This window comes from Cyanistes caeruleus, chromosome 6, assembly GCF_971803275.1.
Source record: "Cyanistes caeruleus chromosome 6, bCyaCae1.hap1.1, whole genome shotgun sequence".
NCBI lineage: Eukaryota > Metazoa > Chordata > Aves > Passeriformes > Paridae > Cyanistes > Cyanistes caeruleus.
In genome coordinates this window covers 8,409,714-8,436,647 of record NC_141706.1, presented here as the reverse complement: position 1 = coordinate 8,436,647, position 26,934 = coordinate 8,409,714, and the positions used below count along the sequence as shown (strand labels likewise).

Here is a 26,934-nt window from a genome sequence, read left to right as displayed (position 1 = left end):
CACCTGAGCGAAATGACCTTTGGGTACTGGCAGCAGCAGTGTCTGAGAAAGCACTGATGGTATCAGCCCTCAGCCGGGATCCTTCCAAGTCCCATCCACCAACCTCAGGAATTTGCTGGGCTGGATGGAAGAGGCTGCATGAGACTCATGCAGATGAATCACCCACACAAACCTGAAGCCCCACCTCACACTGGGATTGAAATTTAAAACAGCCAGGAGATTATTTGCAGCCTGGTTTGGGAGCTCTACTGACACGAGAAGCCCTCGGAGTGGCAGGAGGGAGAACAGCCTGATCCAGGTGGGCTCCCAGCACGTGCTCCTGGGTGCCTGAGCGTGGGCTGAGGCTCTGCCACTCCACACACCTACTTCCTGCAATCCTGGCAATTACCAATCGAGTAAAACCCAGTTTCTGACGTGGCTGACTCAGCAAGGGCTTGGCTCAAAACAAACACATCCACGCAGGGAGCCGCAGCCCGGGAAGCAGCGACGGGTGGCTCATGAAGGGACAGCAGCGACAGCGCTGGGGAGCTTTGGCATTCTGGGTCCAACCTGGCTGAATTCCTGGACTCCTGGCTGAGCTCTCCCTGGAGAGCTTCTTCAACCTGGTGAGTGTGGCAGGCCCAGTTCTCCGAGTGCTCCAGCAGCTTTTCTCCTCTCCGCTCCTGGATTCCGGGCTGATCCAACAGGGCGTAAGTTTCCTCTGCACTCCGTTCTCCCAACGCTGTCTCCCGTGTTGCTTCTTTTTACATCCCCCTTCTCCTGTATTCCCTGGGTTCCTTCGGTGGGACTGAGTCACCGTCTCGTTCCCAGCCACCCACGGCGCTTTTCCGGCGGTGCCCCTCCGCAGAAGGTGCCTGGTTACCATGGCACCCGAGTGCCCTTCTGTTCTAGATGCCAGATTAGATCTGTTCTCATGGTGACTGTGCCTCTGCTGTTCCCCACCAGCCCGGAGCCGCAGCACACGTTTGACGAGCTCCCTCACGCACCGCCGCTCCTCTCCACTCCAGGGGGAAACTCCTTGAGATCCAAGACGAGCCAAGCGCTCCTTGCCACAGCGTGGACTTTGCATTTCCTGCACTACCAGCCTCTCTGTTTTCTTTGCAGCTCCAGAAACGGGGCAGGAAGAGGTTGTTCCTGTTGCGTGGCTCTCTGCCGATCCCTCGGCTCCCGCCTGTGAGGAGCCAGCGTTCCTGCTCCTCGCTGCCTTTCCTCAGCATGGATACTTGGCGCAGGGGGTCCATCAAGTCCACCACCTTCTTCCGACGCTTCTCCCTCAGGAGGCACAAAAAGCTGGGCAACCAAGTCATCATCCTGAACCAGAACAGCCACACTCTGGACACAGATGGCCAGAAGAGGGAAGGCTTGAGGGATCTGAAGGACAAGTCTGAGTACCTGTCCTGTCAGAGCGAGCAGAACCTGGCCAAGGCACAAGCCCCTCCCAAGCCTCCCCGGCTGTACCTGGACAGTTCCAGCTGCCCCAACATCATCGATCGCACAGATTCCCACTCTGACCTCTCCTTTTCTGACGCTGCTCCGTACCACAAAGCCACTCCAACGCACAAGGACCAGGCTACAGACTGCGGCACCTCAGAGGCAGGTCTCCCAAACAGCACCACTCTTCCCGACCTGGCTGACCCCTTCCTGTCCTTCAAAGTGGATTTGGGGCTATCGCTCCTCGAGGATGTGCTGCAGACCCTCAGGAAACAGAACCCGAGGGATTACGCCATTTGAAGGTATTCACTGTCCATCACATCCCAGTTACTCACTGCTGCTGCCAGTTCCTCCAATTCCGGCGGGAGGAAGGATACTGGAGCATGCCTGTTGTGTGTGGCCTGTTTTGTTGTCCTCACCTCGCCCACCACAGACCATCCCTGTCCTTGCCAAGGATTCCTCTGGAGCAGAGCTCATGGGCTCCGTGTTCAGGTGAGAGCACAGTCTTCTGTCTCATGGGCAACTTTCCACTCTCCACCCCGGGAATTTCCCACTCTGGACCGCACAACCCCTCCTCAGGGAAGACTGGCATTTTTTTGGAACTTATTTTGGGGATGTGACACTGTGGGGCAGAGATGCACAGGGATTTGTCATGGATCACTTGTGGAACAGCAGGCAGCCTGCAAGGAGGCAGCAGCACTGCACCCCAAAGCCAAAGCTTTGAGGGCTGAGAGACGGGAACTGGGGCTTCTCCTCCCACCACGTTTGGATGTGAAAGCTCAAAGCTGTTCCTCCGTTTTTTCTCTTCCTCCTTGTGGGTTTCTTTTCCCTCAACTCCAGTGCAGGTGGCATTCCCAGCCTGGAAGCAGGTAAGCATCCAAGTAGGCTCCTGATACAGCACCAGCAATGGATTTATCCTCCTGGCAGGAGAAGAGATGTCTCTGACACTGCTGCCTCACGCATGCACTGAGCTCCCAGCTGTACAGACATAGGAAGAATAAATGTATCTGTGACTGGAAGTGTCTGGTTGCCTCATTTCCTTGGGAAAAAGCCACAGAAATCCCAGGCACTGGGAGCACAGGTCCATCCTCCCTGGAATTGCAGGGTTTTATGATGGGCAGGGGGGGAACCTTTGAGGGAAGGACAGAGCTGCTGGGACTTGATTTTCCCCCAAGGAGAGATCACACAACTTGGGGCACGACAGGAACAGTTCCCCACCCTGAGCTGGACAGTGGTAAAGGCTCTGCCAGGTTTAGAACATTTTGGGCAGCACCAGGACAAACGGTTAAAAGAAACTACCAGTTCTTACCTTTTTGACTATTAGAGTTCTTTTAAAAAAATAACAATGATAAAACCTCCATACCCCCAGATAGCCAGGAGTTTTGGAAGTGGCCACAGCAAAGTGCAGGGACATTCTAGGGAAGGCACAGCTGCCTCTTAGCCTGTGAAATGCACCTCCCAAAGTCAGATAATAGGAAACAAACCCTCTGAAATCTCTGAAGGAGCTTAGAACAGGTACAAGAACACCAGGCAGGAGGCTTTTCTCAGGGCTGAATGGCTGAGGAGCACTGGCAGGGAGGTTCCACTGCAGGAGCAGGGAAAATCTTCCAAAAAAATGAGCATTGCACGCTGTTGGAGTGGCAAAACAAGCTCTCTGCAGCCACTGTGTGCTTTGAACCATCACACAGCCACTGCTCTCAGTAGCCTGGAGTAACACTGGCCAAGCCACAACTTTTGAATTCCAAGGGGAACTGGAGCCTGCTTGGCTCCAGCAGCTCTCCAGGAACTGCTGGACAACATGCACCTGTTGCAGTAGGAGACAACAAGGCTGTGGAAGACAAGCAGCCTCCTCACAGCACAGCTTCTACCTGGGAGCTGCTTCCAAACCCTGTGGCTGGGGTTTGGCTGCCCTTTACCTGTGGATTTTGGCACTCAGGTTCTGGCTGGCTCTCCAAGGTCAGATAGCCAGGGAATACCTGGCTGCCTGTCCCAGGCAGGGATCAGAGGGTGAGTAGTGAGCGTGTTGCCATGAGAATGCTGCAGGTTTGGGCTGTTTCCTGAAGCAGAGCAGTGAAGGAGCTGCTTTTGCACAGAGTGGGAACAAAACGGGGGTGGATTCAGACAAAAACAGAGGGGGGAAGCGAATAGGAAGCAAGGGCAGCTTGAATCAGAATGAGGTAAGTGCAGCCTGGAAGCAAAATTGTGGAGTCTGGTGGCTGGGAAGCCAGGCTGGGTGTGAAGGGAAGAGGCAGAGGGAACAGGGATCTGGGAGCTCACTTTGCACAGTCTTGAACTGGAGAGAACAAGCTAAGTCAGCTGGAAGCAGATCAGCCAAGAAGAGCTGTAAACACATTACAGGTTTTAGAAGCATCCTAGTGGATGCAGCAGGAGGATGTGGGGAGGGTCTGGAGTAGGAACAAGGAAAAACAGGAAGGAGAGCAGTTGGAGATGCAAGGCTCCAGTGCAATCCCAGAAAGTGCAGCTTCTTACAGCTAAAAGCAGCAGAAAGGACAGCAAAGCACCAACTGTGCAACTCCTGGGAAGGATGCAGGTCCCTGGCAGCAGCTCCTGAACATTCCCAGAGCCAGGTGGGATTGAGGAGGCTGTGCTGGGCAGAGGTGAGTCACCAGCACTGTGTGCTGCTTTCCTGCTCTCTCTGCCGCCCCACCACACTAATCCTGCACCGCAGGCAGACGCTGCACTTCCACACTAACAAGCTCTGGGTATGGAATGTTTCCAAGACAAACTCAGGGATCCGAACCCACAGAGCCTGGAATCCACTACCAAGCTTCAACTGCACCAGCAACCCCCTTGGGTAGGGATGAGCCAGTTCCCACTCTCTGCTAGTGAAAAATTCTCAAATAACGTGCTTTGGATTCTGCTTTTTGCCCCAGTTTCCTTCCTCACACTCTGGTGAACCTCCTGTGGCTGCAGGACTCTCCCTGGTCCTACACAGACAGGATAACAATCAGGTGTTCTGACGCATAATTACAAATTATATAAATAAAATGAATAATATTTATCTTAATAAAACACCAAGAGAGTGAATGCACTGAACAACCTCACAAGCTTAAAATATTTAGGGAATGAACACACAAAAGAGTATTTAGTTTAAGATTTGTCCCTCCTGCAGACCCTAAGAATAGAGGTTTGCTTCCAGCACTGAAACCTCCTCCTGGGAATGCAGTGAGTAACCAAGACTCTCTAAAGGAACCTTTCAGCAGCTCTCACTCAGAGGATTCCAACAGTCAAGAATGGCACCATTCCAACATCAGAATGGCACCAGAGACTTTAGGCTGAACAAGGAACATCCTTATTCTTCACTTGGGAGAAAGGGAATGTGTGAAGATCCAGTCATCCAAATAGCTCCAGTTCCCAGTGTGCTGCTGCCCAGACAAGTGGTGATTTAAAAAGCCACTGATCCAGCACAGAAAGGGCTGCTGGGAAAGCCAGGCCTGGCCCCAAGAGCTTCCATCTGACCACAACCACAGAGCACACTGAGATTTACAGCACCAAATTTCCATCCCACAGCCCATTCTCCTTACCTGTGAGGTCCTGGAATGGCTGGTGCTGTCAGGGAGGACGGTGCTGGGGCGGCTCTGGGGCTGTCCCTCCAGCCAGGAAATCTTCAGGGGGTTATTTAGCAGGCCCACTTCATTCTTCACAGCCATCTCCTGGCAGGGAAAACATCCTTCCATCACCACCTGAATTTCAGACCCTGCTCCCTCACAAGTCACTAAGAATCATGTTCCCATCTCAGAATGACCTCAAGGCCAAGTAGGGCACAAATAAAACCCATCCTTGGAAGTGTCTAAGGCCTTGGATAGGACTTAGAGCAACCTGGGATAGTGGATGGTGTCCCTGCCCATGGCTGAGGGCAGGGTCTTTTAAGGTCCCTTCAAACCCATACCATTCTATGATTCCATTCTGTAAGATTTTAAGGATCTTTCCAACCAAAACCATTCCATGACCCTCAGATTTCACAGCTGCCCTACATGAGAAGCACCTCTATGGTCCATTCCCCTGTCAGTACTTTTGATATACAGGTTACACACAGTTCTGGGGGTTTTTATTATTTGGGTATGAGTGAAAGAAAAGCCAACAAGGAAACTCTTGAACAGCCCAAGGTGATGGAACTCCTAAAATTTAGGGTAACTGATGACTTCTCCTCCCACAGCCACATGAATTATTATAGCTCCAAGTGAGTCAAGACATTTTGGCTAATGCTTGATATCACCTCCAAAACACAAAAGCCCAAGTCCAAGGCATTCCATCTTCAGAGAGAGCTGAGGAAGTGCTCAGTGCCTGATTTTTAAGGCAGTGCCTCTTCCCTCAACCTGTTCCAAGCACAACCTGTTTATGTGCCTGATCTCTGGGTTTGTGCCTCCAGCTGTGCCACTCCCTCCGTGCCTCTGTGCCTTTAGACTCTCATTACACTTCTCCACTGCCTTAATGACAGGGCAGTGGTGTCCTGGCTGTCACCTGTCCTGTGCCACCCCCAGCACACCCAGCAGGGACTCTGCACACTCACAGCTGCCTTCACCGTGGCAAATTCCACCACTGCACTCCCAGTCTTCCTGCTGGAGATCAACAAATTGAGCACATCACCATACTGTGGAAAGAAAGAAAGGAAGGAAAGTTAATTACAGAGCCAGGAGAGATGTCAAATTCATTTATCTAATGAACACAAAGATAAAACGTGTTTTCACAGACATGAGGCTTGAGCTGTCACCATTTCTGTCCTGCTTCCACTGATCTCACCATTTCTGTCCCTCCAGGAAATAATCTGGGCAGGCATGGAGCTACACACTTGGCTCCCAGCAAGACCCGGTGCAAGAGGGCTGCTGAGCTCAGAGGGAAAATAAAGATGCCAGGCTGGGATTGATCAGATCAAAGGCTTGTCTGTGCCTGTCTCTGCACTTCCCACAGCAGGGATGTGGAGTGCTTGAAGTGAAGGATAAGTGCACCACAACCACAGAGCCAGACTAAGTGGGCAGGAAGCATCCAGTGGGAAGAGTCTGCAGTCGCTCTGTTTCAGCAAGAGTCCCTGCTGGGAGCCAGGCAGAGCTGATAGCTGGGAAACAGCTCCCAGCTCAGGGATCAAAGGATTCAACCTGGTTCAAAGGTTGGATTTGATGATTTAAGAGATCTTTTCCAACCTTAATGACTCCACGATCATGCTGATGAGCTCTGAAAACTGCACAAGAAAGCTGAACAGGGAAAGAAATGAACCACTCCAGTTCAGAGCTTACAAGGGCACGAAGTGACAGGACACAGGGAATGGCTTCAAACCAGCTCTTTAGATCAGATTACCTGTTTAGATTAGATATTAGATAAAATCCTTCCCTGTGTGGGTGCTGAGGCCCTGGCACAGGTTGCCCAGAGGAGCTGTAGCTGCCCCATCCCTGGAAATGTCCAAGACCAGGTTGGATAGGGCTTGGAGCAACTTGGTCTAGTAGAAGATGTCCCTGCCTGTGGCAAGGGGTGGAACTGAATAATTTTTAAGGTCCCTTCCAAGCCAAACCATTCCATGGTTCTGTGATATGCATCTTCCCAGAATTCACTATTCTTACAACACTGAGAGCAGGGAAGACACAGTAATAAATAGGGAAGAGTGTCAGACAGGACCTTTTGCAGGATCTTCAGCAGCACATCTTTGGAGTATCCCCCTCCTGTCTCATCTTCCTTCCTGCATTTCCACCTGAGCTGGGAAACAAACACCAGGAGTTAATTTTTCCCGTTTGCATGTGCTGTCTGCTCAAGCAGCTCCCACCCAGTGCACATTCACCATGTCTGCTATTTCCAGCCACACTCCCAGGCCTGCCAAAACAGTGATCTCAGCATGGGAGTGAGTACAGGGAACAAACTGTTTGGGGAACAGGGAGAAACGCTGCTCACTGGAATAAAAAAAGATCGCACTTGAAAGGATGCTAATGGCTCTGACAGGGTAATTAGCAGATGTTTCCCTGGGTTTAAAGCACAGACAATTCAATCCCAGGCTCAGATATCTGGAGCAGCCAAAGAAAAGGTGAGAGAGAAAGGAATTCTAACAGCAAGGACAGGAGCTATTCACCTGATGATGCACATTCCATGGAGGAATTTCATCTTCAGTATAAAAAAGGATGTGCGAGCTCAGCAGGGCTGGAATGTCCCTTCTGTTTTCCACCATGCTCTATCACAGTTTTCACCAAAACACAGCTTTTTAAGGATGTCTTACCTTGAGCTTAGGAGTTATTTTGCCTTCTGCCCCATTTCTTTCCTGCTTGCCTAAAGAGAGAAAAAGGAAAAAAAAATAAAAATAAAAAAATGGAAAGGACATGGGTGAAAATTCTTTATCATTTTGCACAATTTCTTTTTTCCATGAGAACATACGTATGATGAAACACTTTGGGATTTCCACTGGACCATTCCAGTGGAAATCTCGTGCAACAGGAATTGCAGCACAGACTCAAGACTCCATGGCAGCATTTTTCCCTTCTAGGAAGCCCAGACTTGCTGTGATCAAGGTTAGGAACAGGTCAGCAAAAATACAAGCAGGAGACATGTTCTGAGGCATTTTCCCCAGCAAGAAGGTTGTGCTGGGACAACTGGAAAAATTAAGTGTGGACAGCTGCCAAAGAGCCCAATGCCACCTGCAGGTGAGGGCTCCAGGCTCCCCTGTGCTCACCTCGGCTGTGCTGCTCCCTTTCCAGGCGGATCTGCTCCCTGACGAGCCTCTGCTGCTCCTCCAGCTGCCGGGAGCCCTCCTCACGCAGGCGGATTATCTAGGGCACAGGGAACACAGCACGGACACCTGAGGCACAGAGCCAGACCTGGAATGTCACCTGGACACTTCCAAGGACAGCCTAGGTCTCACACCCATCTCCTGGGACACCCCTCCTGCCAGTTCCCCTGGGAGAGCTCCAAAAGGAGTGGCCTGGTCTGGTGGAAGGGGTCCCTGAGCATGGCAGGGGCTGGAACTGGAAGGGCTTTAAGGTCCTTTCCAACTCAACCATTCCAGGATTCTCTGATTCACAGAGCCTTTTAACCCCAAAGGTTGAAGGACTGCTCTCCAGAGATTTTTTTGCACCTCATTCCATGGATTTCCTCATGAATGGAAACACTGCCAGCAATTCTTCTCAAAAACAGCAGACAGAACTAAGAATTTATCCTTACTTCTTCTTCTAATGATCTCGTTATCCTGATCTCCTCCTCTTCGTTCTCCTGGGACTGGGCTTCTCGTTCTCTGGCTTCGAGATCTGCAGAGAAAGAAACAAAATTAAAGCAATCCAAAGAGAAATTGAATTTTCCTTGCTGACCAGAGAAAGATGGATAGATCGCAAACTTTGCTACACCTACACCAATATCCTGATAGCTCTGCTGCATCTCCCTCTGGTCCCACACACCAAAGAAGTCTTAACAGTCCTCAACCTCCTAATTCAAACAGCTGGACCTAATTCCCTCCTTCCCAGAGCAGGACCACCCCAGCTATGGCTGTGGGAGGAGATTGCAGGTGGCTCCTGCACAGCAGTGGGCACAAAGAAACCAGAGCCACCCCTGCATAGGTTGATCCCTGGGGGATTCCTGTGGAAGGAGAAATGCAAACAGCCAGCTAAGGGAGACTTCAGGAGAATGTGAAGTTTTGTTTTTTCTTACCAAGCTTTACTTTCTTCCTCTTCTCATCGAGTTTCTGTGTCCTTGCTGCAGCCTCCTTCTTCGCCCTCCTCACCCTGTCATAGGCTGCCTGCCAAGGAACCAGCACAACAGTGGGAAACTACAGAAACCAGGAGAGAAACTGGAAAACAGGGAATACAACAACATCAGGGACTGAAACCCTGTCAGCAGGGGTGAAGCATCTTGGATGCTGCTTCTTGGATTACAAGCTTTGCCAATCCCTGAAAAGAGTAGTAAATGTTTTTAGCTCTTATCACCTGGAATCAACACTTTTCCCTCTCCTGAGCTAACCTGGAGAGAGCTCCTTGCTCATTTTTTGGTTTGTTTTTATTCTTTCCAGGGAAATTTCCAGGTTCTTCCAGGCTTTGGCCAGTGGGTTCTCTGCCACTTCCTCACAACTCCAGAAGGATCCAAGCTCTCCTGTGTTCCACAGACAGCAAAGCTTGGAGCCTCAGGAACTGGATCCAGGTATTACTCAATTGTTAGCCCCTGATTTGATGGGAATGGCAGATGCACTGCTGCCATGGAAATTTGGTGTTCCTGAATCAGGAATGGTTATCACTGGTGTTATTAAATGGGATATGCCCCAGCCCAGCAAGTTACTAAAGGCAGAATCTTGGGGCAGAGCTGCTCCCAGCAGCAAATCCCAAACATTTCTCCAGGCTTTTACCTGGCACCTGAGATATGATCTCATGGAGATCCAGGGGGAATAACAGCTGAAATTTGTATTCACAAAGTCTCTGTTGGAGCAGAGAGCAGGACAGGCAGGAATACAGTTCCCAGCAACACTAAAAAATCCCACCCTTCCCAAGCGAGCATCCTTACCCTGGCTGCTGCATCTGTGAGCACGGCCAAGGCCTGGGACAGCTGGTGGAAGATTTCCGCTGGGAATGAGAAGAAATAAGGATAAGATGAGGGAAACCAGGTTAGGGACCTGGGGAAGAACCAGGAAAAAAAAAATCCAGCAGGAAGGTCTCCCCAAGGAAGAAAAATCACCTCTCCAAGAGATTTTTAAGCCAACCTCTAGCCAGGGCCACCTCAACTCAAAGGTGTTATACAAACTTGAGAGTAAATAAAGAAACAAAAAAATGGGATTGTTTCATTTTAAGAGAAATCTTGGAACACACAGACTTATTTTTTTCTTACTGATTCTTTGTATTTTGGGTTTATTTTGGGTTGTATCTCCTTCATGCCACTTTTAGCTGCAGCTCACAATTTCCTTCTCCTTCAACAAGTCCTGCTTATGTTGTATTGGAAGTTGTTGAATGACAGCCATATATTGTTTAAAAGTTTTTCCTCTTGTCCCATTACAAGCATTGGCAAATTGTTCTTATTTTTAATAAAGATGAATTGTCAGTCTTGACACACAAAATACAGAGTAACTGCTAATTCTACAGCCTCCATCCACAGCAATCACTCGCTGCAGGCAGCTGAAATTCCTCCTTGCCCTGCCCACAGATAATGGGATTTATGGAGTGCTGGTGAAGTTTGAACTGTGAGAGACACAGATCAAAGCAGTGTCCAAACAGGCAAAGGTTGGGAAGGTTTGGAGAGGTGCGGTTTTAATTCCAGCACTTACTTAATGCCGGAATTTCTAAACCCAGCAAGGATTGTTCAGCATTAAAAAGCAGAGTTAACACCAACAGGAGCAACTCCCAGCTCTGTGTGTATTCCCAGGGACACACACCCAGCCATTCCCTAAGGACTTAGGGAAGCAGAGCCATCTCCAGGAGCCTGGAGTGGTGAAAACTCCAGCAGGAAGAGTTGCCCCATCTCACCTGCCCGGGGGTTGTCTGGGTTCTTGTCCGGGTGACAGGTCAGGGCCTTCTGCCGGAACGCTGTCTTCACCTGCAGAGGCCACACCGGGAGTTACTGGGGGGAAACTGGTTTGTCTCTGCCAAAAAAAGCTACTTGGAAAACCAAAATCATCCCTGTGTTTGAGGGTAACCCACTGGGCCCAGGACACGGCCGTGTCTGGAAGGAGTTGGAGCTTTTAAAAGCTGTTTTTACTTCCCAGGTGTCTTGTGTTGCAGCAGTTAAACCTCAGGTAAAAAAAGGGAGAGGGGAAAAAAGGGAGAGGGGAAAAAAAGGAGAGAAGAGAAAAAAGAAGAGAGGGGGGGAAAAAGGAGGAGAGGAAAAATATATGGAGAAAGGAAACCAAAGAGGAGAAAGGAAAAAGGTGGGGAGGGGGAATAGGGGGAGATGATAAAAAAATGGGGGAAGGGAAAAAAAAAACAGAAAGAGAATCAAAAAGAGGGAAAGGGAACCAAAAAAAGGGGAAAGGGGAAAAGAGGGAAAGGAAAACAAATGGGGAAAGGAAGAGAAGTAAAAAAGAAAAAGAGGTAAAGAGAACGAAAAATGGGGAAATGGAGAAAAAAGTGGAATGGAAAAAAAAAAGGGGGGGGGGGGGGAGGAGGGAAAAAAGGAAGCCCCTCTATCCCACTCCTAACCAACTCCCTGCTAAAACAAGTGGAAAAAATTGTGTCCCGGCCCCACCTGGTGGACAAAGCTCCCGGGATTGGGAATGTGCAGGAAAAGCCCTGCAGATGACCCCACCTCCTGCAAAAGAGTCCAGCTGAGGGAGAGGAGTCTCCTCCTGGGCTCCATCCTCCAACTTCCCATTTCAGCAAAGAATTCCTTCCCAGTGTCCCACCTAACCCTGCTCTCTGGCAGGGTTTTTAATTTTCCTTTTAATCCTGTTATTCCAGGCCCTTGTCCAGAGCCCCTCTGCAGCTCTCTCGGAACTTCCTTCCTGTGTTTAGCACTGAATAACCAATTAATTCAATTAAGAGCCGCAAACATGAAATTCCAACCGCACAAAATCAACTACACGACTTTTGGGGCACTCGGACAAACCTCTAACAACTGGATTTTTGGATCAACACGGGAATTTCCTTTCTGGAAGCACATAAACAAAGCGAGAACAACAGCGTTCCAGACCAACTCCGCAGCTCTCTCCCAGCCATCTCCTCCTCCAAAGGCGGGCCTCGCCCCGCAGGATTGAGAACGCACAGGGGTGAATTGGGGGAATGACGCCAATTCCAGTAAAACCGGGATATGACAAAGCCAACCTCAGTAAAAACGGGCTTTTTCCATTTAACAGCCCCGGTCCCGCAGCAGCGCTTGGAGCAGCCCCTCAGCTCAGCACTGGAGAGCAGCACGAGCCGCGCCGGGAACACACCGCTCCCGAGAACACCGGGACAGGGAGGGAGGGGGGAGAAGGAGCCGAGCCGCCCGCGCCCCTCACCTCCTTCTCGGACGCCTTCTCGCCGACCCCCAGCAGCCCGTAGAGGTCCCGCTCCAACAGCTCCTTATCCACCGCCATCTTCGCGCTTCCCGGTTCCGCTCCTGGCGCCGCGGTCGCCGGGAAATGTAGTCCTCACACGCCGCCACGCCACGAGCCGCCCGGGAAGATTGGACTACAAGCACCGTGATGCACCGCGCGGCCCCAGAGGCAGGGACCGTCAGGGTGCGCAGAGCCTTGCTGGGCATGCTGGGTGTTGTAGTTCTTTAGTGGCAGCTGAGAGCGGGGAGAAACTAGGTGAAAACTACAAGTCCCGTGGGGCCGTGCGTGGGCACCGATCCCTTAGCGCTAACGGCACGTAGATCCTGCTGTGACCCAAGGTCACCCCTGTATGCCTTAGTTCCACGGACAGATCCACATCCGCGCACTAAATCCCTCCAGGGATGGCACTCCACCACCTCCTCGGGAAGTCTGTGGCAGTGGCGGGGTGGTGTGAGCCCAGCTACAGCCTGTTCCCAAAAACATACTTGTTTTTGTTGTTCTGAAAGAGCATCCATCTCAGCCCAAGGCATAGCTTCTTGGGAAATTCTGGTCTTCTTACTGATCTATGATACCTCCCTTTCCCCCCAGTGCTCTAATAAAAGAGCACTGTAGAAGAAAGCCTATGCAATTAGTCCCACACACAGGATACTGAATTTTTCAGCACTTACTCCTTTATTCTGGCAGGATTTGTGTCCTCATGGCTGAAGGTTACTTACCTTTATCAACAATAGCAACAAAGCTGAGATCAACCTGAGATCATGAAGAAAACTGGATAGCCGTGATTCCAGCAAAATTAATTGTTTCAGAGAGGTGATCTTAGCTAGTGCAATAAAATGAAAGATTCCTGGTCTGTCTCCATGGAGCCTCACCCAAGCAGAGGCTCTGCTCTCAGGGTGCAGACTAAAGTCATCGTCAGTGTCATTCGTGCTCTGCTGCCACCTCCTTCTTGATGAGAATCCTGGAATGATTTGTGCTCGAGGGGACCTTAAAGCTCATCCAGTGCCACCCCCTGCCATGGCCAGGGACACCTTCCACTATCCCAGGTTGCTCCAAGCCCGGCCTGGAATGCTTCAGGGATGGGACAGCCACAGCCTCTCTGGGCACCCTGTGCCAGGGCCTCACCACCTGCACAGGGAAGATTTTCTTCCCAGTATTCCACCTAGATCTCCCCTTTTCCATTTTGGAGCCATTCCCCTTGTCCTAACCCTGCAGTTCCTGATGAACCATGGCCCTGGGCATGTCGAGGCCTCCTGTGACCATCGTGGTGCCACCTCAGGGACCTCCTGTGGCCTCCCCCTGAGGATCCTCTCTGGACTCCCTCCTTGTGACACCTTCTTGCCCTGCAAGGAAACAAAATTTATCCGCTGACACCTGTCCCAAAACCCGAGTACAGCACCTCAGCCCTTGGGGGCCGTCCCACACCTCACCAATGGCCCTTTGTGACACCACCATCAGTGATGTCACAGCAGCCACAGGACATGGGCGATGTCACAAAAGCAGGACAGGGAACACAGAGCCGCAATCCCACGGTGAGGCCCGTGGGGTGCAAACACCGCTATTCCAGCCCCACCACAGCCCTGCTGATGAGGTGTGGGGCAGCCCCAGTGGGACAAGGAGATGTGGGGTTTTGGGGAGAGGTACCTGCAAACAGACTTTGTGCATCTTGCAGGGCGAGATGTCATCGAAGGAGGACACTCCAGAGCCGGGCACCTCTGCTGCCAACACCAGCCAGGCGGCCCCGGCCGCGCCGCAGGACAGCAACCAGGAGAATCCCGGGTGCCCGGAGTGCCAGCACATCAGCACCGTGTGCACCAGCTCGTGCCGGCACTGCTTCTGCCAGCTGTGCACGTGGGACTGGAGCCTGGGCGAGGCCGTGTGCCCGCGCTGCCAGCGGCCCACACGCCACCCCTACCCCCAGCACGTGGCCCTGTACCACGAGGTGCAGGACCGGGTGTACAACAGCAAGCAGAGATGGAGCAGCCACTATGCACAGCAGCCATGGAGCCTTTATGGACACTTCAGACGTGGCAGGCCCTGGGAGAGGAGGAGAAGGAGATCCATGAGGTGGCCCCGCAATGGCCGCCGGCAGTCTCGGCACACCCGAGGCAGCGACTCCTCAAGGTGGTGGCAGCAGCAGAGAAGGGCTTGGGAGGAAGCACTTGAAGAGGGACAAATTCGAAGGTTTGAATGGGCCATCCCGGCCTCCTCACAGGGAAATCAATCCTGGGGCAGGTCCAGCAGGTCATGGAGCCAGCATGAGCAGCCATGGGGCCACCGCAGGTGGAGCAGGGACAGGGAGCGTTCCCATGGCTGGGACAGGCGACAGAGCAGGTCCTCCCCTAGAGACCAGGATGCCCAGACAGGCTCCCATGACCGCTCCACAAGGCGGAGGCGCTGGAGGAGCTGGAATGCTGATGACAGACACGCTCCAAGGCCCCAACACGATGTCCCCACAGACATCTCCCCAGAGACACGCGGAGAGCGGGAAGACTCTGATTCCTCCAGACAACGGCGTACAAGAAGGAGGCGAACCCGGGGCAGATCCCACAGGAGAGGCCAGAACTCCCAGGGAACGATGCCCCGCAACCACTCCGCAAACCAGAGGCGCTGGAGGAGCTGGGATGATGATGACAGACACACTCCAAGGTCCCAGAGTGACACTCCCTCGAGGAGGAGTGAGAGACACCAGTGGGAAGACTGGGATTCCCCCAGGCAACAGCATGCGACAAGGAGGCGAACCCGGGGCAGATCCCACAGGAGAGGCCAGAGCTCCCAAAGAGCCTCCCAGGGAATGGTGCCCCGCAACCACTCCACAAACCAGAGGCGCTGGAGGAGCTGGAATGCTGACCAGGGACAAGCTCCAGCGTCCCAGCAGGACATCCCAGGCTCCTCAGGGAGGAGCTGGCACCAGTGCAGGGACACATAGCCCACCCTCCCAAAACATGAATTGCCACACTCAGGCTCAGCCCAGGGTGTCCAGGTAGGCTTTGGTGATTTCCCAGGATGGAGCCTCCAGATCCCTCCTGGACATCCCGTTCCAGGGCTTGACTTACTGCAAATAAACAAATGCCACTTGAGCCAGCACTCCTTCTTTTTGTGTTTTTGCCACCTCAGGAGCCTCCACAGATAGTTTGGAGCATCCCAGGCCCTTGGGTTGCCCTCATGAGCTTCATCCTGTCCCTCTGTGAGCTTCCCCCAGCACCATGAAGTGCCTCTGTGGAAGAAGGAAGGAGCCAAGGGGCTCTTCTCCTCTTCCATGTGCTCACAGTCTCTCCATGGCTGAACCTGACTTGGGTTTTGCCTTTGCTTTCCCTTCAGTTTTCAATAGAATTCAACAGAATGACTAGGTTGGAAGAGACTTCCAAGATCATCGAGTCCAACCCATGCCCTAACACCGAAAACCAGACCATGGCACAGAGCGCCACACCCAGTCTTTTTTTAAACACATCCAGGGATGGTGACTCCACCAACCTCCCTGGGCAGACCATTCCAATGCTTTATCACCCTTTCTGTAAAAAACCTTCTCCTAATATCCAGCCTATATTTCCCTTGGTGCGACCTTTTTTCCAGGGAAGTTTTGCTAGGAGAAGTTAGCACCCCTTAGCATTTTTTCAGCAGAGCCACCTCTTGGTAGAGAAATATTTTCCCCAAAAACCCAAGGTGTGGCTGATGCAATTCAGCCCAGCTCCAGGGCCAAAACTTGCCCTAAACTTCCCTCCCAGCTGTCATCCAGCCCCTATCCCCAAATGCCAGCCTTTGGAATCATCCCATTGCAGGAATCATCCTGCGGTGTCCCATTGATCCCTAATTTGGGGTATCAGCATAGCTGATAATCTCCCTAAATGCATATTCCACATGTGGGATGTGGATTTTGTCTATGGATACATTCTCTGCTGGATAGAAGGAGGCTGGTCACACCGGATCCCCCTTGCACTGCAAGAAATAATTGGAAAAAAGCCATAAAATTCAACAAACAGTGAAAAGCAGGAGCCTGGGCACACAGGGGTGGGTAAAGATCTTTGATATCTGCATCATGCTCTGGTAGAGCCACTCCTCTGCTCGATCAAATTTATTTTTCTTCCACAGAAACCTGCTTCAAATACACCTGGAGTTCACTCATTTTCCCTAATATACTCAGAAGGTGGGCTCTTGCTACCTGGAAACCACACACAGCCTCAGGTGGGAGAAGCATTGCTCAGCACAGGAGGAGGCCACACACGGCACCAAAATTATCCTGGGAGTTTTTCCCCTAGATTTAATTTTTTTCATTAAATACAAATCTTCCCCTCAGGTATATGCTGATGTTTGTTTATCTCCTGGGAAATTCTCTCCCTGCCTCTCTGAGCATGGTTCCAGGGCCCTGAAAATGCTGGATATGCCCACCTGAACATACACACACAGACATTTGACGAGGAAAACCCTAGAAAAAATGCAGCATTCATTGTGGATGGATGTTGGTGGCAGAACCACTATTTTGGGATAATGACAAGTAAGAAAATTCAGACCATTTCTGCTGAAATAAAATAAAAAATAATAATAAAAAAACCCACAAACAAAACAAAACAAAAGAAAAAGGGATCTTGGAAAAGTGCAAAGAGGCTGGAGGTCTGAGGGAGAGCGAGTGCCTGTGGCCAGCGCTGCCCTTGGAGGTCTCTGTCCCAGAGCTGCCCAGCCTGGACTCAGGAGGTCTTTACAAACACTGGCACCTCAGCCAGGCTGGCAGAGTAATTCCTGAGGGTGGTGCCACCATCAAACACTCGGGCAGTGTTGGTGTCCAGCCAGAGGTGCCCCTCTCCTGGCAGGTAGATATCCCTCCATGTTTGTCCCTTTTCTGTTATTGGAGCAACCAGGACCTGCAGGGAAAAGAAAAAACAAACAAACAAACAAACAAACAAAAAAAAACAACAAAAAAAACTTCAGGAGATGGAGGATTAGCCAAGATGCACATGTGGAGATGAGATGATCATCAGGGAGTCCTGGAATCGTTTGGGTGGGAAGAGACCTTAAAAATCATCCAGTCCCACGCCCTGCCATGGCCAGGGGCACCTTCCACTATCTCAGATTACTCCAAGCTGCATCCAGCCTGGCCCTGGACACTTCCAGAGATGGGGCACACGTCTTCTGACACCACAGCTTCTCTGGGCACCCTGTGCCAGGGCCTCAGCACCCTCACAGGGAGTTCCTTCCCAATCCCATCTATCCCAGACTTCTGTCAGTTTAAAAACATTAATGCAGTGCAGTGACATTCCTTTGACTGGGATTGGGGTCATCCCTGCCTGCAGCTGTCCCAAGATTCCATCCAGTCTATATTTTCGAAAACCAGAATGAAAAAACCCATTAGAAATGTGTGTTTCTTGCAAAACCTCCTCCCCAGGGATAGAGCCAATGTAATCCCACCTTCAGGGAGCATTTTTTTCTCTTGTTTTATGGGAAAAGTGGTTCCCAAAAGCAGTTCCCAACATTCTGAGGCTCTTTATTCCTACTAAATCATTTCACTTCCAAAACTGATAGAGGGTCTCGGGGCCCTAAATGAGAGCTTCAGGAGGAAAGCCAAGCTTTTCCAAAAAGCAAAAACCCCAAACCCACAAAACTCAGCTGCTTTGGATTGGATTTAAATCTGCTCAAATCCAACCCCTGGTGTGTACTTGCGCAGAGCTGGATTTACAGGAACAACACAGAACTCCCACCTCATCTCCAATGAGAAACTCATCCTCTATGGTGAACGCAACTGGGTCCGTGGGGCTGAGCCACCAGGCAGGACGGAAGATGGGGTATCCCAAACTCTGCCACTCCTGGCTGTATTTTAGGAGCAGCGGCACAACGAAGTCCCGGTGCCTCTGGATGCACTGGCGGGTCAGATTCAGGACCTGAAGGTGGGGGACAAATCCATGAGGAGCCCGATGCCCAGGAAACAGCAAAGCAGGCGGAGGAAAAAAAACCCCAACAATAAATAATTAAAATTTTAAAAGTAAAATTTGTATTCCCTTGGGAAGAAAAACTACTGAGTTGGATTGTCCTGATCAGGTAACGGTGTAAAATGGGGTTGATACTGGATATTAATTGATTTGAATATAAATCCATTGGTAATACATTTAAATCCACTGATAATGGACATAAATCAATTTGATTTAAATGGCTTTAAATCCATTGTAAATTGTTATAAATTGGCTGGATTTAAATGTATTGATAGTAGATATGAATGCATTGGATTTTAATAGGTTTAAATCCATCGTTGATTTTTAATTAATTTAAATCCAGTGGACTTAAATGGGTTTAAATACACTGCTGATGGATACAAAATCATTGTATTTTAATGATTTAAAATACATTGATAATGGATATGAATACATTTGATGTAAATGGATTTAAATCTGTTAACAATTATTATAAATCCATTGCATTTAAATCTATTGATAGTGATTACAAATGCATTGGATACAAATAGATTTAAATACATTGATAATAAATATGAATCTATTAGACTTAAATGTATTTAAATCCATTTATATTGAACATTAATCTATTGAATATAAATGGATTGAAGTGTATTGATCCTGAGTATAAAGCCATTGTGTTTAAATTTATTGATAATGAATATAAACCCACTGGACTTAAATGGATTTACATCCATTGACAATGAATATGAGCACATGGATTTACTTCCACTGATAATGGTAATTAATTGGATTTAAATGGATTTATCAATGGACATCTATTCATAAAGGACCTTAATAATTTTGATTCCTCTGATAATGCATATGAATCCACTGAACTGAAATATAATTAAATCCACTGATAACAGGTACAAATCCATTGGATTTAAATCCATTGGTACTTCAACCTAAACCCACTGATAATGGATTTATTCCCACTTCAATGGAAAGCTGAGAACAGCAGCTGGTAGGAGATCCCTGCCAGGCCTTCCATGGGTTTTGGAGGCATTGGCCATGTCAGAATCCCGGTGTTCTGCCATCTGGAGTGTGGGATACGTACCCAGGCATCACAGCAGAGCCAGGGCGGGGTCCCAAAGGCCATCACCGGCAGGAATGTCACAATCTGCAGCCACCTCACAAACAGCTCCGGGTCCCCCGGGGTGGCTCCAGCCACGCTCCCTCCTGCAGGAACATGGGGCTGGAGCGAGGGCCTCACATGGCATGAAAAGGTCCTTGGGACACCTCCGAGTTCCTTCCAGTGCCCAAAGCACCCCTGGGAGCCAGAGCATCCCTGGGAGCCATCGCTCTGAAAACCTGGCACAGCTTCCCTGGAAATGGCACAAATCCCCCAAGGCTGAGGGCTCACCCAGCCATCCACAAATTCCTGTTTCCTCCAGAGGCTTTTCCCAACTCTTGCAGCTCCCAGGCTGTTGGGACACAACCCCTGGCAGCAAACTGCCCAGCTCTCTCTTTGCAGGAGGATCTGCACTCTCATCAATCCAAGCCAAGGACTCCAGCACTTCTTTGGGAAGCAAACTCCTGTTCTGGGATTGCTTGAGCTTCATTTTCTAAGGAAAACAGGCTAAAACTAGAGGCCAAATTGAAATATTGCTCTCAACCCTATTTCAGGGCTGTTGTTTAGCTCAGCTCTCCACGTTTGACACTTCTACGCACTCAGGGCATGTTTTAACCACCACTAACTCCATCAGCTCCAAGAAAAAGGGAAATGGATCCACTTGACCCTGATTAAAGGTTGTTTCTTGCCCTTTTATAATGCTTTTATTTCAGGATTTCTGCAGCCATTTTGCTTTGGAGCAGAAATACAGACTTGGAGCAGAGCTGCTGAGTTTTAGGAACATCCATACCCCAGCTAGTAGCCTGGATCCTGGCTGTGCCAGGTGGGATTTAGCCCAAGCCAAGCCCTGCAGGAGTGGGCTGTGGTGGAACTCTGGGAAGAGCATCCCCAGAGACTCAGCTGCTGCTGGAGTTGCCTGGCAATATTTGCAGCAGATTCTTCTGGTTTTAATTCCTCACTTTCTTCCTGGTAACATTCATCCCAATCAAGCCAGCAAAACAGAAAACTGGGGAGCAAAACGCTCCAAGCCATCCCATAGAACACCTAAGGTGCAAACGTACCTCCCATGCCTGGAAAAAGGGTTCAGAATTCACTGCAGAGAAGTCAGAAATAGGGGAGAAAATGAAAAATCCTTACCTACTGCATCAGGGATGAAGAAATTGTAGCCCAGGAGGCTGTAGTGCAGCACGGAGGGGATGAGCCCCTTCAGCCCGGCATGGCTCCAGTCGGAGCGCAGGGGCCTCATCTGGACAAACAGCGGGAGGTGACTGGATCTGAGGAAACAACACAAACCCTTCAAGGTGCTTAGAGGGCTTGCAGGAGCTGAAATTCCATGATGCCCAGCTGGCTTGGGAGTCATTTGGGCCAGATTATAGTCCCAGAATGGTTTGGGTGTGAAGAGACATTGAAGTCCATCCAGTCCCACCCCCTCCCATGGCCAGGGGCACCTTCCACTATCCCAGGTTTCTCCAAGCCCCATCCAACCTGGTCTTGGACTCTTCCAGAGACGGGGCAGCCACAGCTGCTCTGGGCACCCTATGCCGGGGCCACACCACTCTCAGATCCCACAAGGATCATTGGCTCCAACACACTGCCCTAGCCCACTTCATCACTGCTTCCCTGGGTGCCCAGAAACCTCTCAGAATACCAAGAACATATTCCAAGCACCAGTTCAGCCATCTCCCAGCGAGCTCTTGTGCCTGTCGGCTCCAGCACAGCCTCTCCCTGGTGCCCACCTGCTCCCGGCGCTGATGATGGTGCCATTTCCCAGTGTTGCCAGTGCTGCTGCCAGCACCTCGGTGTATCCATCGACTGCCAGCTCAGCAGGAGCGGGGACATCCTGCTCCAGGAAGGAATTGCCCTCGACTCCCTCAAAGGCCACATAGGTGGCCCCCAGGGCTTGCCGCAGGTGCCGGGCGCGAGCCAGGTACCAGCCCAGCGCTGCCTCGCTGGTGACGTTCAGGCGGGCGCAGAGCTGCCCCTTCCAGGTGGTCAGCAGCGGAATCTGCAGAGGAGGAGGATTGAAATCCCTGTCGGATCCATCGAATATCCTGCTGATTCTGGGGTGCAAGGCTGGGGGATGCCATGCTGCCCTCATCCCACCCTGCACTGTCACGGTGCAGCGCATCACGGTGTAAACTCTCCCTCAATCCCCCAAAAACCCCTGAGCTAGTGGCAAAGGGATCATTAAAATGACCACACAAAATGGAGCTGGGGAATCTTCTGAACACTGGACGTGGATGTTTTAAAGCTGCTTCTGTAGGAACGAGGAAAGACGCCGCTTCCCCCAGCCCTGCTGTGTCCCAGCACAGCGGGATCAGGCTGTGTCCCTTGATAAATAATAAACCTGAGGGGATTTATTAAGCTTTAATTTTGGTTTGGGGGCTGAGGGGGTCCCGTACCGAGCTGCCCCCGGGTCGGGGCTGGCGGCTGAGCCAGTATCCCGTGGCCTCTCCGCCGCGCAGGGAGCGCAGGAAGAGCGGGGAGGTGACACCGGCGTACGGGGACAGCGTGATGGAGAGCTCCAGAGGTTCCACCAGCGCCGGGGCCTGCCTCTTCCTGCGCTGCGAGGGCACGAGGTCCTGCGGGCGGGAAGGGCAGGCATAAGGGCTTTGTGGGAGAGGAGCACCACGCTCCCGTGTGCCCACAGGGCGGCAGGACGGCCGTACCACGGCAGCGAGGACGGCGGTGCCATGCTCCCCCAGGGCCACGACGCCCTCCTGAAGGCGATGCCGCTTCAGCCTCCTCACCAGAGACCTCAGGCCTCGCTTGATTTTGGCAGCAGAAGCTTCTGGGCCGTGGTACTGCCAGATCGGAGACCTGCAGGATGGGAAATTCCTCGTGAGATGCTTGGGACTGCGAGCCGGACATTTGGAAGGGTTCCCACCATCGTGGGAAGGAGAGCTCACCCCAGGAGCGCGGTGTCCGGCAGTGTCCGAGCTGCTCCCGCCGGAGCGCTGGCCGTGTGCCGGCGGGCGGCCGCCACGTCAGCACTGACACAGAGTTGGTAGTGCAGGGCCTCCGCTCGTCCTGCCGGCGTCTCCAGGCAGAACTGCCTGTGGCTCTCCAGAGACAGCAGCAGGGACACGTCAGGAGCCACAGTCACCGTCACTCCTTTAGGGGAAAAGTGGGAAAACGGTGTCTAAGCGAGCACCCGGCTGCTCCTCGTCCTGGGAGCCACAGGGATGAGAGGGGCAGAGCCTAACTTGGTGCCAAGGCCTCCTGGGTTTATCCCACCACACATCCAACTGTGCCAACCATCCCCACCCTGCTCCTGCTATTCCCTTGTAGAGTCCAATGCCTTTCAAGGGTTGCATTTCTCCCTTTCCTGGCTTTATTTGCTCGGCATTCAGCAGCCTCAGCAGTGCAGGGCAGCTGCAGGTCAATTAAATTAATTTGTAATAGCTGAAGTTTGATGTTCTGCAGAATAATACAAATCTACCCCATAAAATGACACTTGAGATGTGTCTAAAAATGGCAGCTGAACTCCTGCCTGAATCCAGCATTCCACAGCAGCATCAGGGAGCCACGAATCTGCTGGAGTGGAGCTGGGGATGCAGCAATGGGCACAGATCTGGGCTTAAAAACAAACCAGGCACACTGAGAGCGCGGGGTTGCCCTGGAGTGACTTGGGCCACCCCATGCTCAGGCACTCAGCTTCAGTATCACGGCCTTTCCCACAGGGATGAGGCGGTGTGGGATCCATGTGGCCTGTTGCTGCTACATTTGCAGGATATTTTATTCCCAGGGACATCTACGCTGCTATTAAACCATCTGCTTTAGAGGGGAGGAGAGGGGCAGAGAAGCACAGGGATTGAAGCTCTTGGACACTGGACAGGGAAGGACGTGGTTACCTGTGGATCCCAGGAAATACCTCTCCAGGACAGGCCCAAAGCCGCCGGGGTTTGTGCTGAGGTCGCCGCTGACCAAGGGCTGCGCGGGGCTCTCGGCGCTGTTGAGGGGCCAGCGCTGGGCACGGATGCTTGGCCCTCCATACCAGGACACATTGGCCATGGAAAAACAATCCTGCAGCCAGGAAAGCATCATCAAAGAGCAAGGAATGCTCAGAGGAAGCAGAAAGGCCAGGCTGGGAGCAAACTGTGCTAGTGGAAGGTGTCCCTCATACAGCGTAAAATTATGGTTTCACTTTTAAAAAAGGGGACAGCAAGAAGTGCTCCCCAAAGCCTGTCAGTTTTTGCTGGAGGAGCACAAATAAAATCAAACTGCCACGACAATCACACTTTCTACACCCACCACAGTTATCAAACACCTCTGAGTTGCAGGTGAAAAGATGAAGGTTTGAGCAAAGAGACTCTACAGGTGTGAGTGGCTGTAGGACAGGACAACAGAGGTGGAAATTCAAGGAAAATGGCTTTAAAATGCACTGAGGGCACTTTCAGAAACCCAGCTGGAAAATCTATGTACTCTGGTTTGTTGGTTTGGTTGGTTGTTTTTTGTTTAGTGGGGTTTCTTCGGTTTGGTCAGATTTTTTATTTTGTTGGTATTTTTAGTTTGGTATTTTTTTCTCTAGGTTTTTTTTTCTCTGTTTTACTTAAAAAACATATATCAAGTTCTCTAGCTGCCCTCCCCAGAGTTTCTGGTGAATCTGCAAGTGCCACTGCCCTCACCTGAGCTTTTAGCCCCATCTTGAGGCCTCACCTTGATGTCACCAGTGTGCTGAGGGTGACACATCCTCCCTCCCAAGGCACAGCTTCCCTCTTTCCCGAGGGCTGATAACAAGAATTTCCCTCAAGAGACTCGGTTTGGAGATTTGGGGCACTTCTCGCAGGCATGACAGGGCCTTGGGATGGGGGACATCCCCATCCTTGACCCGCCTCCTGCCAGAAATCATCAGTTTTCACTTCAAAGCTTCTCAAACTTTCCCCTTTCTGCCAAATCGAAGGATCAGCAGGACTTAGCGTCCTCGTGACTTCCCAGGCAGGACGGGCTTCCCCAAAAGCCCAGAGATCTGAGGCCTTGAAGGGGGTCTGGAGTGGCAGAGGGGACCCGGAGACCCCCCACTCAACTCACCCCATCTTTATTCCCAATCCCAAGGCTTCAGAGCCTCCTGGAGTCCTGAGCTCGGGGGCACAGAGAGGTTAAGTCTCTCCAGGGGGTGTGGAGAGGTGATGTAAATTATTAACGTGGAAACCCTGGAGGCTCGGAATAGCTGTACCAGGTGTCAGCTGAACTCGTTACACCAGCTGGGAAAGAGGGAAAACAGTCTGTTCTTAACTCAGATTTCGCTGGATCATATTTTCCAATGGTTTGGGTTTGGTTTTTTTTTTTTAAAAAAGTGGGCGAAAACCTATTCTGTCTCGCTCATCCTCTCAAACGCCTCACACCCATGGCAGTGGAGGAGACCCAGGGTTTGTGCCCAGGCAACACCTTCCACCCACCCAAAACGGTGCCAACAGGTGATTTATGGCAAAAGGGAAACAATCCTCCATCCCAGACAATCCTGTCCTGCTTCCCTCCCTCTTCTGAGGGCTCCCCACAACCGTACACCCTGCTCTGACCGCTTCTCCTTCCCCTCCTAAGGCTCCTTCCCAGAGTCTGCTTTTATTTAGCTGAGGGAGAAAACAGGGAATGATACCAAAAATGTTTGCAGCAGCGGACATGGATTATTCCCATCCCGCGGGAGCTGCCCATTGTGTCTGTGTTGGAAGAGACCTTCCGAGGCTCTCGCCAGCATTGTCATCTCCAGTGGGTATTTACTCTGTCTCCATATAAACACAGCTCTCCCACCTCGGGGTCACCAACGTGGCACCGCCACAGGATTTTGGGGCTCAGCTTTGGAGCACCATGCTTCCAAAAGGTTTTTCCCACCCAGCGCCTTCAGGCTGCAGAAAACAGGGAGCCGCGGCCACAGTGCGACCCCAGAACAGAGCTGGGGGATTATTGCCGGGCCAGGCCCTCCCTTGTTGGATCCCAAAGGATTTGGAGCTGGACAGAGGGGTCCCCGTTACCTTCAGGGTCACGTCGGGGCGCAGCGGGCTCCAGCGGACGCCGTAGCACTCGGTTCCGGGGGCTGCCGGCGGCTCCAGGGAGAGCCGGAGCTCGGCGTCCTCCTCCCAGGAATAGCAGAACTGGCCGCCGTCGTGCCAGCAGCGGTCCCGGGGCGGCGGGGGCTCGGTGGCCGGCACGCTGCCCACGGCGATGGCCAGCACGGGCCGGCCGGCCGGCAGCGCCCGCAGCAGCAGCGCCCCGCGGCCGCGCTCCCACAGCATCCCCGCATCCCGGCCCCGCAGCACCCACTCCTCCGGGGACTGCTCCAGCGCCTGCCACGAGATGATGCCGATGGTCATGGCGAAGAAGACGGCCACGCCGAGGCAGCCCAAAGCGCCTTTCCAGGGCTCCGTCATCTCCCTGAGGCCCAAGGTCCAGGTGGACTCCGGGATTTGGCCGGTGTGGCGAGAGAGGGGCATGGTGCGATCGCAGGGATGCCGCGGCTCCGCTGCTCTCCCCTCCTGCAGCAGCACAGCAAAGAAAGCCCTCTGGGATAGCTCCAAAAGATCCTCTGGGGTGGCTCCAAAAGATCCTCTGGGATAGCTCCAAAAGATCCTCTGGGATAGCTCCAAAAGATCCTCTGGGGTGGCTCCAAAAGATCCTCTGGGATAGCTCCAAAAGATCCTCTGGGATGGCTCCAAAAGATCCTCTGGGATGGCTCCAAAAGATCCTCTGGGATGGCTCCACAAGCATGCACAAAATACTAAGGAAATATGAAAAAAATATAGTTTAAAAGTAGGAAAGCTGCAACTCTGTTCTCTCTGCACTGATCCCGAGGTAAGGGGAGTCCCTTCCACAGCCTCCTCCGCAGCAAATCCCACTGCTGGGCTCGGTGACGGTGGCTCAGCGCCCAAACCCAGGGGCTCAGCCCCTTGGCACAGCCAGCAGCACCCAGTGACACCGAGGAGGAGGAGGAGGAGGAGGACACACGTGGCCCCGAGCCCGGGAGGGAGATGGGGCCACGGACAGTGGGAATCGCGGCCGCGCTCCAGCCTCTGCTGCTCCATGGGGTTTGGCATCACTTCCCTGCTCGGTTTGGAAGCAGCAGCAAATAGCAGCCAGGGGTGCAGGAAAACATCCCAGGGTGGGTCGAGGAAGGGGGGGATGCAAGATCCTCTTTCCATCTCCCGTCTCTCTTCCCTGGAAAAGCGTTTGGATAACGCACGGAGCAAAAGCGCCTGTGGGCAGGGTGTGGGCGCTGGCTGAGCCCGAGGGAGCGGGCACCGACTGCTCCTCCAGGTGAGGGGACACCTGTGGTGACAGCTTCACGGGGTGACACTGCCTTGTCCCTGTATCCCAGGCCCCATCCCGCTGCCCGATGGCAGGTTGGGAATGGTGCCACCTCCCCTGGCACAGCACAGCCACTCCTACACCCCCCATCACCCCCTTACCTAAAAGCAGGTTCGGAGATGCTATCACAGCCCCCGAAGTGTCCGCGATGCTTTTCCCAGTGCCTTTCCCACCAGCAGCAGGTTTTCCTCCTCTTTTCTCGGGCGGTTTTCCCTCCTGGCCGTGTCTGAGACCCGTGGAGCCGAAGGAACTTGATC

The 26,934-nt window shown here is 52.0% G+C and overlaps 4 protein-coding genes across 7 annotated transcripts in view; 2 read left to right on the top strand and 2 right to left on the bottom strand.

The window, feature by feature from the left end:
• Positions 1-12,559, bottom strand: part of DNAJC17 (DnaJ heat shock protein family (Hsp40) member C17) — a 14,151-nt gene extending 1,592 nt beyond the window's left edge. The window contains exons 1-11 of one of the 3 annotated variants that reach the window (XR_015287724.1): positions 12,332-12,423; positions 10,863-10,932; positions 9,910-9,968; positions 9,067-9,154; positions 8,587-8,669; positions 8,099-8,195; positions 7,649-7,698; positions 7,060-7,137; positions 5,963-6,043; positions 4,977-5,105; positions 173-2,409 (exon numbers count right to left, since the gene is read on the bottom strand). Coding sequence is in view for 1 of the 3 variants with exons in the window: in XM_023928680.2 (XP_023784448.1) it covers positions 4,977-5,105; positions 5,963-6,043; positions 7,060-7,137; positions 7,649-7,698; positions 8,099-8,195; positions 8,587-8,669; positions 9,067-9,154; positions 9,910-9,968; positions 10,863-10,932; positions 12,332-12,409 (813 nt within the window). In the remaining 2 variants the exon portion in view is untranslated. Of the gene's footprint in view, positions 1-172; positions 2,410-4,976; positions 5,106-5,962; positions 6,044-7,059; positions 7,138-7,648; positions 7,699-8,098; positions 8,196-8,586; positions 8,670-9,066; positions 9,155-9,909; positions 9,969-10,862; positions 10,933-12,331 lie in introns of all 3 variants that reach the window. The other 2 variants (XR_015287725.1, XM_023928680.2) reach the window with 2 other exon arrangements.
• Positions 1,216-2,450, top strand: C6H15orf62 (chromosome 6 C15orf62 homolog). Its single transcript, XM_023928684.2, has one exon. It carries the CDS (start codon positions 1,216-1,218, stop codon positions 1,729-1,731), a length of 516 nt encoding a protein of 171 aa, XP_023784452.2. The 3' UTR covers positions 1,732-2,450.
• LOC111930590 (uncharacterized) lies at positions 12,541-15,452 on the top strand. Of its 2 annotated transcripts, none has more exons than XM_023928677.2 (2): positions 12,541-13,899; positions 14,040-15,452. In XM_023928677.2, the coding sequence occupies exons 1-2, from the start codon at positions 13,828-13,830 to the stop codon at positions 15,294-15,296; spliced, it is 1,329 nt and encodes a 442-aa protein (XP_023784445.2). In that variant the 5' UTR covers positions 12,541-13,827; the 3' UTR covers positions 15,297-15,452. The 2 variants fall into 2 exon arrangements, with proteins under 2 accessions (XP_023784445.2, XP_023784444.2); XM_023928676.2 differs by having other exon boundaries at positions 13,766-13,958.
• LOC111930589 (SITS-binding protein-like) lies at positions 13,020-26,934 on the bottom strand. The gene is made up of 12 exons (XM_086892094.1): positions 26,779-26,934; positions 25,348-26,090; positions 23,233-23,404; positions 22,288-22,492; positions 22,048-22,198; positions 21,781-21,960; positions 21,115-21,383; positions 20,516-20,652; positions 19,364-19,485; positions 18,058-18,237; positions 14,012-17,223; positions 13,020-13,710 (listed from the first exon to the last, which is right to left on the bottom strand). The coding sequence occupies exons 2-11, from the start codon at positions 25,804-25,806 to the stop codon at positions 17,050-17,052; spliced, it is 2,049 nt and encodes a 682-aa protein (XP_086748220.1). The 5' UTR covers positions 25,807-26,090; positions 26,779-26,934; the 3' UTR covers positions 13,020-13,710; positions 14,012-17,049.